Source organism: Amphiura filiformis, chromosome 6 (assembly GCF_039555335.1).
Source record: "Amphiura filiformis chromosome 6, Afil_fr2py, whole genome shotgun sequence".
NCBI classification, from domain to species: domain Eukaryota; kingdom Metazoa; phylum Echinodermata; class Ophiuroidea; order Amphilepidida; family Amphiuridae; genus Amphiura; species Amphiura filiformis.
This window is the reverse complement of record NC_092633.1, coordinates 75,353,925-75,367,787: the sequence shown is the minus strand read 5'-3', so window position 1 is coordinate 75,367,787 and position 13,863 is coordinate 75,353,925. Positions and strand designations below refer to the sequence as shown.

The window sequence follows — 13,863 nt, the reverse complement described above, 5'->3', positions numbered from 1 at the left end:
TTTAAGGGATGGGGGATGGGGAGGGAGGGGGAGTCCTAAAATATTTGATGACCAAAATGTAGTTGTAGTGACAAGATGACTACAGCTATAATATATGACTGTGTGTTTATTTTATTCAAAACGACTGATTTCAAAACAATTTTAGGGTAAGGTGTAGGGGGGGCACACCATCATCATCCCTATATCTTCGTCTTAAAAATTGCCGTGGTAGTACGATAAATCCTCACGTTTTTCAACAACTACGCATGGTGATTTTGAGCTATTTTGTTCGAGATAGGCCGTGCGACTCAGGCTATGCATACAATTTGAGATTTTGAGAGCCGGCCACACTGTTTCTATTCTATGTTTTACGATTTTCGCATGATCAGTATATGGCTGGCCGTAACCGCCACAACGTGGAGCTGCTACGCGTAGCTTACTTTTCGCTTCGCGGAGCTAAATTGACCAATCATGTTAGATCTTTTCATTACGCGGAGCCAGTTGATGCATCATCGTTCCAGAGAGAAAAACTCTTGCCAAAATTAATGTTTACTATGTGGATTTTAAATGAATCGAATGTAAATAAACCACAAACAGTTGTACAGGATCAATACCATTGTTTGATTAGTGTATAGTCAATGTTATCTTGCATGCATGTGCCATGTGTGTGGCGTGTTTGTTTGTTTGTCTACTGTGTCAGGCCAGGATCACTGACACCCACGGTACTGATACTGTCATACTATCACGGTGATCATCATATTGTTGAATGTTGTTGACTTTAAAATAATCATGATGCAGTCATGTCTACAGTAGAATTCACCACGACCTTTGAAGGACTTAAACCACATTAAAAGCTATTAAACCAAGATAACACTCAATGAAAACAGCTCAACTATGTTACATCAGATCTTCTCTGGTTAAATACACACTGCACTTGTGTCTGTTTTACCAGTGCAATGAACAATGAGCTGGTATTATAGTTTCAGTTGGGTGAATGATTATAAAGCGAACGCAAGGTAACAATACTGTCTGGGCTTTTGTTTACGAAATGAGACAATAGTCTGCTTATTGTTAACCAGCGTTCTTGAAAATGAGAAGCATAATGGTTTGCAGACTTAACACAGTTTAGAAATAATTTGTTCATATTTTTTGGTGTTATCTGTCGTTTACATATCCTTCCTAAAACACAAAAGTACCAATATTTCCAAACACCTAAATTAGCTAAAAATTTAGGAAATGTTACAAAACTATATTTTCTAGAATTTCAGAGAATACTTTAAATATTGACTGGTTATTTTTTACACAGTGACGTCATATAGGCAATGGCATAAAACCTTCTAACATACACTAGGTCACGCGTCAATGGTGAGCGCACTGAGTATTGTGTATAGGAAAACGGGCAGTACCGTAACTACAGTATGTATGGCCTACTACTAGTATATAAAGTAAATCCGAACTGGTTTGCTGAAGGTCGAATTCCACAGGCCACGCCGCGCAAGATGTACAAATCAGCTCCCGGCGATACACTGCAGATCGCAGAATTGTGTGCATGGTTTACCACCACTCTGCCTAGCTATATAGTTGTGTACAATACTGTATGAGTTTCTTGTGAGTGCATGTCCATCTTAATAATAAGTCGGTTCGTACTTTTCATAAATTACTTTTTGAATCATAACTATCGTGACCGAGGATATCTTGCAACTTCACGTGAAGCTCGTCTGGCAAATTCTTAATGACTAAATTCGCTTCACGTAATGAGTAAGTCGTACTTGATTGGTCAGTTTTACCTCCGAGTAATGAAAAACTCTAACATGATTGGTCAATTTGGCTCCACGGAACAAAAAGTCAGCTACGCGTAGCAGCTCCACGTTGTGGCGGTTGCGGCCTACCATATCAGTATCCCATATGATATTTCTATTGTAAGAAAATTTTATTTGTTGTCACGTAAATCACAGGTTTCGTTTAAATGTACTAACTGGATATTAAATGTACTAATTGGTGAGGACCGGTATTTTGCTGTGGATATGTTTAACTGCAATTTTGATGTAAAACATTTGAAATCCGCTGTAAAAATTTTGATAATATTCAACTCTTTGAGAAAATTATTTTATAAAGGAATGCTGGTAAAACCAGGTGCAATACAATGTACATTATTGACACACTATCACGCTCTTTATCTTCGTCAATAATAGAATAATCGATTTCAATCGAATTGAATGCATGAGTTTGTAGTTGACTACTGAGCGACCTAAGCGATCGATTGCTAGCCAATCAGATAGAACTCCTTTTCTTGCGTTCAGTGAAATACCACTCGCCTGTCGCTCACTACCACTCGCCTCGCTCACCAACGGAGTATTAAATTTATATTTATCGTATAGGGCGTCGACCGTGTGGGGGGGGGGTTGCCAAAATAGGGGTGGCGCCAGACGATGGTGGACTACATTATTCACTGTGGCAACAGCCAATATCGTAAACAAAACAGACAATATGACGGCAACACTGCCTGGACATTGGGCCTGCCCGTGCTGAGTTGTGTTTTTAGCTCTATTGGCCCGTTACAGAAAAAAAAATGCACAAAATATATTTCTCAGTGAATGTATAAATTTTCACATAAAAATAAATATTTTTGGATTCAAAATAAATGTGAAGAAAAAAAAAATTATAGCCGGGAGTGAGCGGGACTCGATCTCGGGACCCTATGCTAGACTCGATCCTCCAGTCCTCTAATACTCACGCATCGAATAAGGCAACGTGAAGGATTGTGGGTAAAAAAGGCGCCGCCATTAGAGGCCAGAAGGATTCGGGCTAACCCTATGCACCGCAGGCGAGACCCGTTACCATTAGACCAAGCGAACCGTGATACACAATGGGGGAAATTTTAGGTATATATCATAAACATACCGTGCGTTATTCATACAAAACATTCAAAAACAGTACTTACAATGAGGTTCACTGGCGAACCTCAACGGATTTAGACTGATAAAATAGTGCTTAATAACATACGTACAGTTTTGGAATAATTTGAGACATTTTTGTGTTTACGTGTAAAACCAATGACAACGTCAAAATTCAGCCAATCTTGGCCGGCCCCCCCTGGGTGGCGCAATTTTATTGACGCCGACTTTTTGTAATAGTGACCCCCCTTCAGAGAAAATGATAGCCACTAAAGAAGTCATCAGTTTTAAGGCTTAATATTTACTGTAGGGGCCCTAAATGGTTTGTTTCCTGAAAAGAAAAACAACTTAAACAACATGCTTTAAAAAAACCCCAAAAAAACCAAAAAAAACAGGCAAAGCACAACACAACACAGCACAAACCAAACATCAAATACATCATTCATTTCCCGGGAGTCATGCTCAAACACACTCACCAAAAAATAAATAAAAAAGTAAAGGGGCCTACAAGTCTGTGTAAAATCTCATTTTATCATTTATTCAGTCTTTGTCAATGTATGCCAAAAGAATAAATAATGCAAACAACTAAGTAATAAATAAACCATGAAAAATTAGGATGTTAGAAGATCAAAAAGTATTTTTCATTTCAGCAATTTTATATTCAAGACATTGGGCACTCTCACCATTTGCAAAAATTTCTGTGAATATAAAACATGAGACTCCGCCAGAGAAGAAAATTGAGGTTTATCCCTGATTTGCATTGAAATGCATTGTATTGAAAAACATTAACAGAATTAAGGAGGCCAAGTAAAAAAACCACTAGTTTCTATAATAGTCCTATTTGCATTTGGTTTCCAGTCCATACCAGTAGGCCTACTCGTTCTCGCAGATTTTCTCCTCATTCTCTGGTGCTGACAGGGAGCTTTATAAGCTCCATGGGTACTGATCATCCTGCCTCACATTCCAGGAATAACAGACTAGCTTCAAAAAGGGGGTTAACAACTATCTAGGCGCCAACCTGTTAGCTTTATCAAAACAGCTGTTAATGCCTTGATAATTATGTCCATCTTACATGCATAAAAAACCCATACTGATATAATGACGAAATTAAGCAAAGTAACTTGAACAAAGCCAGGGCAGGATAACTTTAAAACAAGATAATAATTCAGAAGGAAAAAAATACAAACAAACAAAAACACTAGAAATTGAAAAGTAAAGGAGAGGAGCAAGAAAGTTGGGAGATGATTCTCATTTTCTCTTGAATGATGTGTAATGTAGTCAAAAAAACACCACAGTAATATTCTAGAAATTTAAGGTTTAAATTACAATCTTGGACAAAAGTCTTGGAACTAAGTATTCCACTTTTGTAAGATTGTAGCTAGGTGACCAAAACCACAGATAATACTAACTTGTCTATAATGTGAGAGGGCAGTGTATCGTAAATCCACCTGTCAAAACTCGCTTGAAATACCATGCAGTTAATGAACAAAATGATAAAACCAAAGCGGATTGAGAATACTTAAAATATGTACTAGATACATATCAATAATTAAAATTGTATCATTAAACTCTATGACATATTTTTAAAAGTATTTAGTAAATATAAAATTTAGTGCAAAACATTTTTGTATGATGTAAAGGAGAAAACCCAATCAGCTATATTTTGCTTTACTGCAACTGCACGTTCTTTTAGACCAATCAATTATCGCAGGAAAAAGTGGCAATGGAAAGTGCAATGTCAAATGCTGTGTATTGCAATGCATGTTGTGTTGTTGAATTGAAGATTCTACGTGCAGGATCCTAATCCACTGCAGTTGAGCCATACAGATCTGTACAATCTTCATGATCTCTGTGCAACGGTGTCAAGGAATCCCACAGATTTTGATGGCATTGCAGCGTGTGAACACCAGTCTTCTACTATGTGAATATGTATTTTGAATGGCACTTCTTGCGCTGAATGTGGCCTGTGGGCCGTTTGCGTATTCCGTCACAGGATAAGCTTACTGCTGGCATCATTTTGCTTTTGCAAGAAACCATGACAGTCACTGGAGCCGCAAGTCTTCCAGTCCCTGTACTGGAAGTTATATTCTCCTATTTAGATCTTCCTGATCTACTAAGCTGTGCGCTTGTATGCAAAGCATGGCATAATTGTTTAAACGATGAAAATAGTCTAGTGTGGAAACTACAGTGCCTGCGAAAACTCACCAAAGAAGCAAGTAATGGAGAGTTGTTATCGCTCGTTCCAACGTATAAAGGAAAGTTACGGGCTTTCTACCATTCATTCAATCCTGGGGACTGCTCAAGGAATGTATATATTAAACAGAATGGATTTACATTGCATCGAAACCCTGTTGCACAGAGTACAGGCGGTGCAAGAGGACGGCGGGAGTTTCAATCTGGTCGGCATGCATGGGAGGTTTGGTGGGAAGGTCCACTAGGTACAGTAGCAGTTGTCGGATTAGCGACAAAGAATGCACCAATGCACTGTCAGGGTTATGTTGCCTTATTAGGAAGCAATGATCAAAGTTGGGGATGGAATCTAGTGGATAATTACCTCATTCATAATGGAGATCATCAGGGAAACTTCCCACAATGCAATAATGCACCTAAATACGAGGTAAGTTCAAACTCGCTACTAAGGCAGGGATTTTCGGGTAATTTTGTACCCGGGTGTAGTGCACCCGACACATTTTTCGGGCGGGTAATCGGACGTATGATACCATACCCGAAATCTCGAAATTAAAAAAAAAAAAGTTAAAAGATGTACCGTATTTACTTTTTGGGGTTTGGAGTGTCCCTGGACCTAAAGCTAAATGCTAGGTCCTAGAATCATTCATGGTTGACCTACAAAAAAATATGTTAGTGGTCAACATTTTTAATCGGCAACGTGATAATTTGTGTTCATGTCATACTCTAAAAATGATTTCAAAATGGATACAAATTCAATGCATATATTGAAATCATTAATTAATTAATCGAGTATACATGTAACATGAACACAAATTATCACTCGCTGTTTGTACAATGTACATCACAATCTGAGGGAACTCCTCAATTCCTCCACCTGCCATCTTGTCGCTGGATGTCTTGGACTGGGATTGACAGACACAGTGGTGTGGGGTCTGTGGTGACAGGATGTCGTCACTGGACCTGTGGGCCTGTTTGGCCATGAACCTAATTGACTGAATTCCTCGGGGGTGTACGGGCTGGGGGTGCAGGGCTGCCTTGTGGGAAGGGGGGCTTGTCAGTCTTCCACTCCACAAACGGTATCTGTGTCAGTGGGTGCCGGGATGGGGTTGCCTGGATTCGGAAATGTGTGTGTGTGGAGCTGGGCCACAGGCCATGGAGCACCTGTTGTGATGTCCTCTGTTGGAGACGGGGTGCAGGGCTGGGGAGCGGTGTTGTTGCTTGTGGTCGTGTCCAGCTTTTGACTGAACCACTTGTCTTGCGTGTGTGGACACGATTCAATTAGTTTCAATTTGAGATGATACGTACCTAATGGCCTTTGACCTTGTTTGCTTTCTATTTCAGAAGGTGAACACATCACATAGGCAAAACTATTCTTTTTCTGATTCCTGTCAGCTACACAAACAATTTGCCACCACTGTTTTCAGAATTCAGTATCGAAGTTACGTAATGTTACTATGTCAACGGGATCACGCGCTTGAGTTATGAACCACGATCAAAACAATCACCACACAAAGTATATGGCACTTGAAGGCATATCAAAATAGCGTGATCCGGTAACCAAGAGAATTACGTAACCACTTCGATGCTGAATTGGAGCAAGTCAAACATTTTACCCCAGTACAACCAAAAAAGTGACATTACCTATAAATGTGGTTTTTGTACGATAACTCCATAACGATATTAAACTAAAGATAGCACAAATTGTACATTGTTTTAATCCTTGTGATCAGATGAATAATTTTTTTTTTTTTTTTGAGTTTCCCTTGACCTAACATCAAGTGCTACCATCAAATAAAAAAAATCAGAAAAAAAAAAAAAAAATCAGAAAATTAAAAAATTAAAAAATTAAAATTGCGTTTAAAATTTTTTTTTTTTATGGATTTAGAGAGTCCCTTGACCTAGAGTGAAGTACTGCAATCATTTGTGGTTGATTTAAAAAAATTTGGAAAAAAGTTACCAAAAAATTACAAGTTTGTATCCAAATGGGACCGATTTGTAACTTGTGTTCACTGCATAGTCTATTGAAGATATAAAAATGCATTGGTTTTGTACACAAGTCTATATCTTAGATAGATTTTGAAGTGAACACACGTTACAAATTGGTCCCATTTGGATACAAACTTGTAATTTTTTGGTAACTTTTTTACAATTTTTCTTTTTTTTTAATGATGGTAGCACTTGATTTTTTTAATAGATTTTTTCAAAAAAGTCAAAAAAACGCAATTGGAGCCAAAATACGCAAATTGCGGCGCAAATAACGCAATTGTGTATTCTTAGCAGCCCTATGTATATCTCTCAACAAGATCGGAGCATTTTCAATTTTTTACTTATGTGGGGAAATTCTACTATGCACAATGGCTCCCTGCTTGGGAGCTACATTGTACATATGTTATTGTTTGAAATGAAACAAAATCCTCATCAAGGAGGGTGACTGGTGGCATGGAAGTGTTGTCCAATTTTGTTTCTTTAATTAATATTGTAAATTGTAATGATATTATTATCTCAATGCGATTAGAAATGACAAGAACTGTACACCATAAAGAAAACTAACATTTATCCAGTGTATAGTTTGTGTATGGGTTTCCATATACATTGAATGCACATTGCACCTTGTTTTGTGTCTACACGTATGTATGTATGGTACTGCTGGTGTTTTTGAATTTCATTCTTTCTCTGCAATTAATGTGTTTGTTTTAAGATCCAAGCATTACATTCATTTTGAACCAAACATCTCTTGTTTTTCAAGAGATAGCAGTTCTTATGAATTGTAACGTGGGTAATAAATGTGTTTGTTTTAAGACCCAAGCATTACATTAATTTTGAACTAAACATCTCTTGTTTTTCAAGAGATAGCAGTTCTTATGAATTGTAACATGAGTAATAAATATGTTTGTTTTAAGACCCAAGCATTACATTCATTTTGAACCAAACATCTCTTGTTTTTCAAGAGAAAGCAGTTCTTATGAATTGTATTATGAGTACGGTAATTAATGTGTTTGTTTTAAGACCCAAGCTTACATTCATTTTGAACCAAACATCTCTTGTTTTTCAAGAGATAGCAGTTCTTATGAATTGTAACATGAGTAATAAATATGTTTGTTTATAAGACCCAAGCATTACATTCATTTTGAACCAAACATCTGTTTTTCAAGAGATAGCAGTTCTTATGAATTGTAACATGGGTAATATGTGCTTGTTTTAAGACCCAAGCATTACATTCATTTTGAACCAAACATCTGGGAGCATGTGTGGCCGAGTGGATAAGGCGCCCGACTCATAATACATAGGTTGTGAGTTCGAGCCCGCCCGTGCCAACATGTTGTGACGCTAGGCAAGGCACTTTATCCTCATTGCCTACTGGGGGATGTGGTTGGGTTGGATTGGATGTTTGTATAGTTGTTTGTTTCAATGTTGCAATATTGGCGCTGATTAAGCTGCTGCCTGCAAATTGCATTGTGTCTGTTTACGTGTATTTAATGTACAATTCTAGCAATTTGACCTGCGGGTCACCATTAGAGTTTGAAATAAAACCTTCCTTTTTTTTTTATCTCTTGTTTGTCAAGAGATAGCAGCTCTTATGAATTGTAACGTGGGTAATAAATATGTTTGTTTTAAGATCCAAGCATTACATTCATTTTGAACCAAACATCTCTTGTTTTTCAAGAGATAGCAGTTCTTATGAATTGTAACATGGGTAATAAATATGTTTGTTTATAAGATCCAAGCATTACATTCATTTTGAACCAAACATCTCTTGTTTTTCAAGAGATAGCAGTTCTTATGAATTGTAACATGGGTAATAAATGTGTCTGTTTTAAGACCCAAGCATTACATTCATTTTGAACCAAACATCTCTTGTTTTTTAAGAGATAGCAGTTCTTATTAATTGTAACATGGGTAATAAATGTGTTTGTTTTAAGATCCAAGCATTACATTCATTTTGAAACCAAACATCTCTTGTTTTTCAAGAGATAGCAGTTTTTATGAATTGTAACATGGGTAATAAATATGTTTGTTTTAAGATCCAAGCATTACATTCATTTTCAACCAAACATCCCTTGTTTTTCAAGAGATAGCAGTTCTTATGAATTGTAACATGGGTAATAAATATGTTTGTTTATAAGATCCAAGCATTACATTCATTTTGGACCAAACATCTCTTGTTTTTCAAGAGATAGCAGTTCTTATGAATTGTAACATGGGTAATAAATGTGTTTGTTTTAAGACCCAAGCATTACATTCATTTTGAACCAAACATCTCTTGTTTTTTAAGAGATAGCAGTTCTTATGAAAATGTGTTTGTTTTAAGACCCAAGCATTACATTCATTTTGAACCAAACATCTCTTGTTTTTTAAGAGATAGCAGTTCTTATTAATTGTAACATGGGTAATAAATGTGTTTGTTTTAAGATCCAAGCATTACATTCATTTTGAAACCAAACATCTCTTGTTTTTCAAGAGATAGCAGTTTTTATGAATTGTAACATGGGTAATAAATATGTTTGTTTTAAGATCCAAGCATTACATTCATTTTCAACCAAACATCCCTTGTTTTTCAAGAGATAGCAGTTCTTATGAATTGTAACATGGGTAATAAATATCTTTGTTTTAAGATCCAAGCATTACATTAATTTTCAACCAAACATCTCTTGTTTTTCAAGAGATAGCAGTTTTTATGAATTGTAACATGGGTAATGTGACTAAATAGATTCATCAGGTTTGTTGGTAAACATTATAAATGATTTCATTTGAACAAAACCAAAATATAACTCACGATTGACGGTTTCGCCTATCATGGTCGATAGGCATCATCAGAATGATGGTAGTTGATCCTTACTTCCGGTTGGACGAATCCCGGCCGACGAGGGTGTTTTATCAGCCAGGAGAGGATCATACACGTGACTAAGGAAGCACCTTGCTGAAAGCATGGCAGAAGTGTTTATCGAAGAGGGGGAGATTTTTAACTCCCATGATGTTGTCTCGTTATTCACGAACACACCCATAGATAAATCGCTGGAAGTGATTAAATCTCGGCTTGAGGATGATAAGACTCTCAAAAATAGAACTCTGCTAACGGCTACCGATGTGATAGAATTATTACGCTTTGTGCTCACCACGACATATTTCTTGTTCCGCGGAAAGATATACAAACAGCGGTTCGGTGCAGCTATGGGAAGCCCCGTCTCCCCGGTGGTGGCTAACCTTTATTTAGAATTTCTTGAGCTACAAGCACTGGCATCGGCGCCATTGGATTATAGACCTACCCTTTGGAAGAGATATGTCGATGACATATTAGAGATTGTTAAAAAAGACCAGGTAGACAATCTCACCGACCACCTCAATCAAAGCGACCCCACAGGAAGCATACAGTTCACTTATGAGAAAGAACATGAAGGCACAATTCCATTTTTGGACACTTTAATTGTTCGGAAAGCGGATGGCTCGGTTAAGTTGTTAGTATACAGGAAGGTCACCCACACCGACCAGTACCTTAACTTTGAGTCCCACCACCCCATCCACCACAAACTGGGTGTTGTCCGCACGCTCCTTGATAGAATGAATAGTATAGTCACAGAAGAGGAGGATAAGAAGCAGGAAGAAGAAAAGATCAAGCAGGCGCTCGGGCGCTGTGGCTACCCTGGTTGGACTTTCAAACAAGTCAAAGATAAAATGGTGAAAAAACAGAGTCAGAGCAAGCCTATCACCAAGAAAGACAGTGCAAATCAGACAAAGGGACTTGTTGTGATCCCGTGCGTAGAGGGACTCTGCAGAGAAAGCCAATCGAATCTTCAGAAAGCATGGTATAGCGACAGCCATGAAACCGAACACCACTCTCCGTAAAATGCTAGTGCATCCTAAAGACAAAGTTGACCCACTCAGTACCACCGACTGCGTATATGAGATCCCATGCACTAACTGTAAACACTCCTACGTGGGGGAGACGGGCCGCAAATTTGAAACTAGACTGAATGAGCACCAAAAAGAAACGGCTAGGGTGTCAAAGACAAAAACCAACTATACCCGACAATCGCGCAAGCAATCAGCGAGTGAACAGTCTAAGTCCGCTATTGCGGACCATGCGGTCCAGCAAAACCATGTCATCAATTGGGACAATGCTAAGATCTTGTGCAAAGAGTGCGATGCAAATACAAGAAGAATCAAAGAATCCATTTGGATCAGGAGAAGAGGCCCGAACGTCATGAACAGAGGCGAGGGGCCCACTTCCTTAGTCACGTGTATGATCCTCTCCTGGCTGATAAAACACCCTCGTCGGCCGGGATTCGTCCAAACGGAAGTAAGGATCAACTACCATCATTCTGATGATGCCTATCGACCATGATAGGCGAAACCGTCAATCGTGAGTTATATTTTGGTTTTGTTCAAATGAAATCATTTATAATGGGTAATGTGTTTGTTTTAAGATCCAAGCATTACATTCATTTTGAACCAAACATCTCTTGTTTTTCAAGAGATAGCAGTTCTTGTGAATTGTAACATAGGTAATAGATGTGTTTGTTTTAAGACCCAAGCATTACATCCATTTTGAACCAAACATCTCTTGTTTTTCAAGAGATTGCAGTTTTTATGAATTGTAACATGGGTAATAGATGTGTTTGTTTTAAGACCCAAGCATTACATTCATTTTGAACCAAACATCTCTTGTTTTTCAAGAGATAGCAGTTCTTATGAATTGTAACATGGGTAATAATTTATGTGTTTGTTTTAAGACCCAAGCATTACATTCATATTGAACCAAACATCTCTTATTTTTCAAGAGATAGCAGTTCTTATGAATTGTAACATGGGTAATAGATGTGTTTGTTTTAAGACCCAAGCATTACATTCATTTTGAACCAAACATCTCTTGTTTTTCAAGAGATAGCAGTTCTTATGAATTGTAACATGGGTAATAATTTATGTGTTTGTTTTAAGACCCAAGCATTACATTCATATTGAACCAAACATCCCAATTCATGATGACTCCCATTAATTAATTTGGATACAAACTTGTAATTTTTTGGTAACTTTTTTACAATTTTTTTTTATTAAAATTTTTTTAATGATGGTACCGGTAGCACTTGATTTTTTTAATAGATTTTTTTCAAAAATGTCAAAAAAACGCAATTGGAGCCAAAATACGCAAATTGTGGCGCAAATAACGCAATTGCGTATTCTTAGCAGCCCTATGTATATATATCTCTCAACAAGATCGGAGCATTTTCAATTTTTTACTTATGTGGGGAAATTCTCATGCAAATTCTACTATGCACAATGGCTCCCTGTTTGGGAGCTACATTGTACATATGAGATGTTATTGTTTGAAATGAAACAAAATCCTCATCAAGGAGGGTGACTGGTGGCATGGAAGTGTTGTCCAATTTAGTTTCTTTAATTAATATTGTAAATTGTAATGATATTATTATCTCAATGCGATTAAAAATGACAAGAACTGTACACCATAAAGAAAACTAACATTTATCCAGTGTATAGTTTGTGTATGGGTTTCCGTATACATTGAATGCACATTGCACCTTGTTTTGTGTCTATGTATGGTACTGCTGGAGTGCTGGTGGTTTAAGTGTTTTTGAATTTCATTCTTTCTCTGCAATTAATGTGTTTGTTTTAAGATCCAAGCATTACATTCATTTTGAACCAAACATCTGTCTTTCAAGAGATAGCAGTTCTAACGAATTGTAACATGGGTAATAGATATGTTTGTTTTAAGACCCAAGCATTACATTCATTTTGAACCAAACATCTCTTGTTTTTCAAGAGATAGCAGTTCTTATGAATTGTAACATGGGTAATAGATGTGTTTGTTTTAAGATCCAAGCATTACATTCATTTTGAAACCAAACATCTCTTGTTTTTCAAGAGATAGCAGTTCTTATGAATTGTAACATGGGTAATAAATGTGTCTGTTTTAAGACCCAAGCATTACATTCATTTTGAACCAAACATCTCTTGTTTTTCAAGAGATAGCAGTTCTTATGAATTGTAACATGGGTAATAAATATGTTTGTTTATAAGATCCAAGCATTACATTCATTTTGAACCAAACATCTCTTGTTTTTCAAGAGATAGCAGTTCTTATGAATTGTAACATGGGTAATAAATGTGTCTGTTTTAAGACCCAAGCATTACATTCATTTTGAACCAAACAGCTCTTGTTTTTCAAGAGATACATTGTAGCAGTTCTTATGAATTGTAACATGGGTAATAAATGTGTTTGTTTTAAGATCCAAGCATTACATTCATTTTGAACCAAACATCTGTTTTTCAAGAGATAGCAGTTCTTATGAATTGTAACATAGGTAATAAATGTGTTTGTTTTAAGACCCAAGCATTACATTCATTTTGAACCAAACATCTCTTGTTTTTCAAGAGATAGCAGTTCTTATGAATTGTAACATGGGTAATAAATGTGTCTGTTTTTAAGACCCAAGCATTACATTCATTTTGAACCAAACATCTCTTGTTTTTCAAGAGATAGCAGTTCTTATGAATTGTAACATGGGTAATAAATATGTTTGTTTATAAGATCCAAGCATTACATTCATTTTGAACCAAACATCTCTTGTTTTTCAAGAGATAGCAGTTCTTATGAATTGTAACATGGGTAATAAATATGTTTGTTTATAAGATCCAAGCATTACATTCATTTTGAACCAAACATCTCTTGTTTTTCAAGAGATAGCAGTTCTTATGAATTGTAACATGGGTTATACTAATAAATATGTTTGTTTAAGACCTAAGCATTACATTCATTTTGAACCAAACATCTCTTGTTTTTCAAGAG

General features: G+C 36.8%; 1 protein-coding gene across 1 annotated transcript in view; it reads left to right on the top strand.

The window, feature by feature from the left end:
• The first annotated feature begins 4,625 nt into the window (after positions 1-4,625).
• LOC140156037 (F-box/SPRY domain-containing protein 1-like) overlaps positions 4,626-13,863 on the top strand; it is a 129,134-nt gene continuing 119,896 nt past the window's right edge. The window contains exon 1 of the mRNA XM_072179144.1: positions 4,626-5,490. Coding sequence (XP_072035245.1) covers positions 4,831-5,490 — 660 coding nt within the window. The 5' untranslated portion in view covers positions 4,626-4,830. The remainder of the gene's footprint in view (positions 5,491-13,863) is intronic.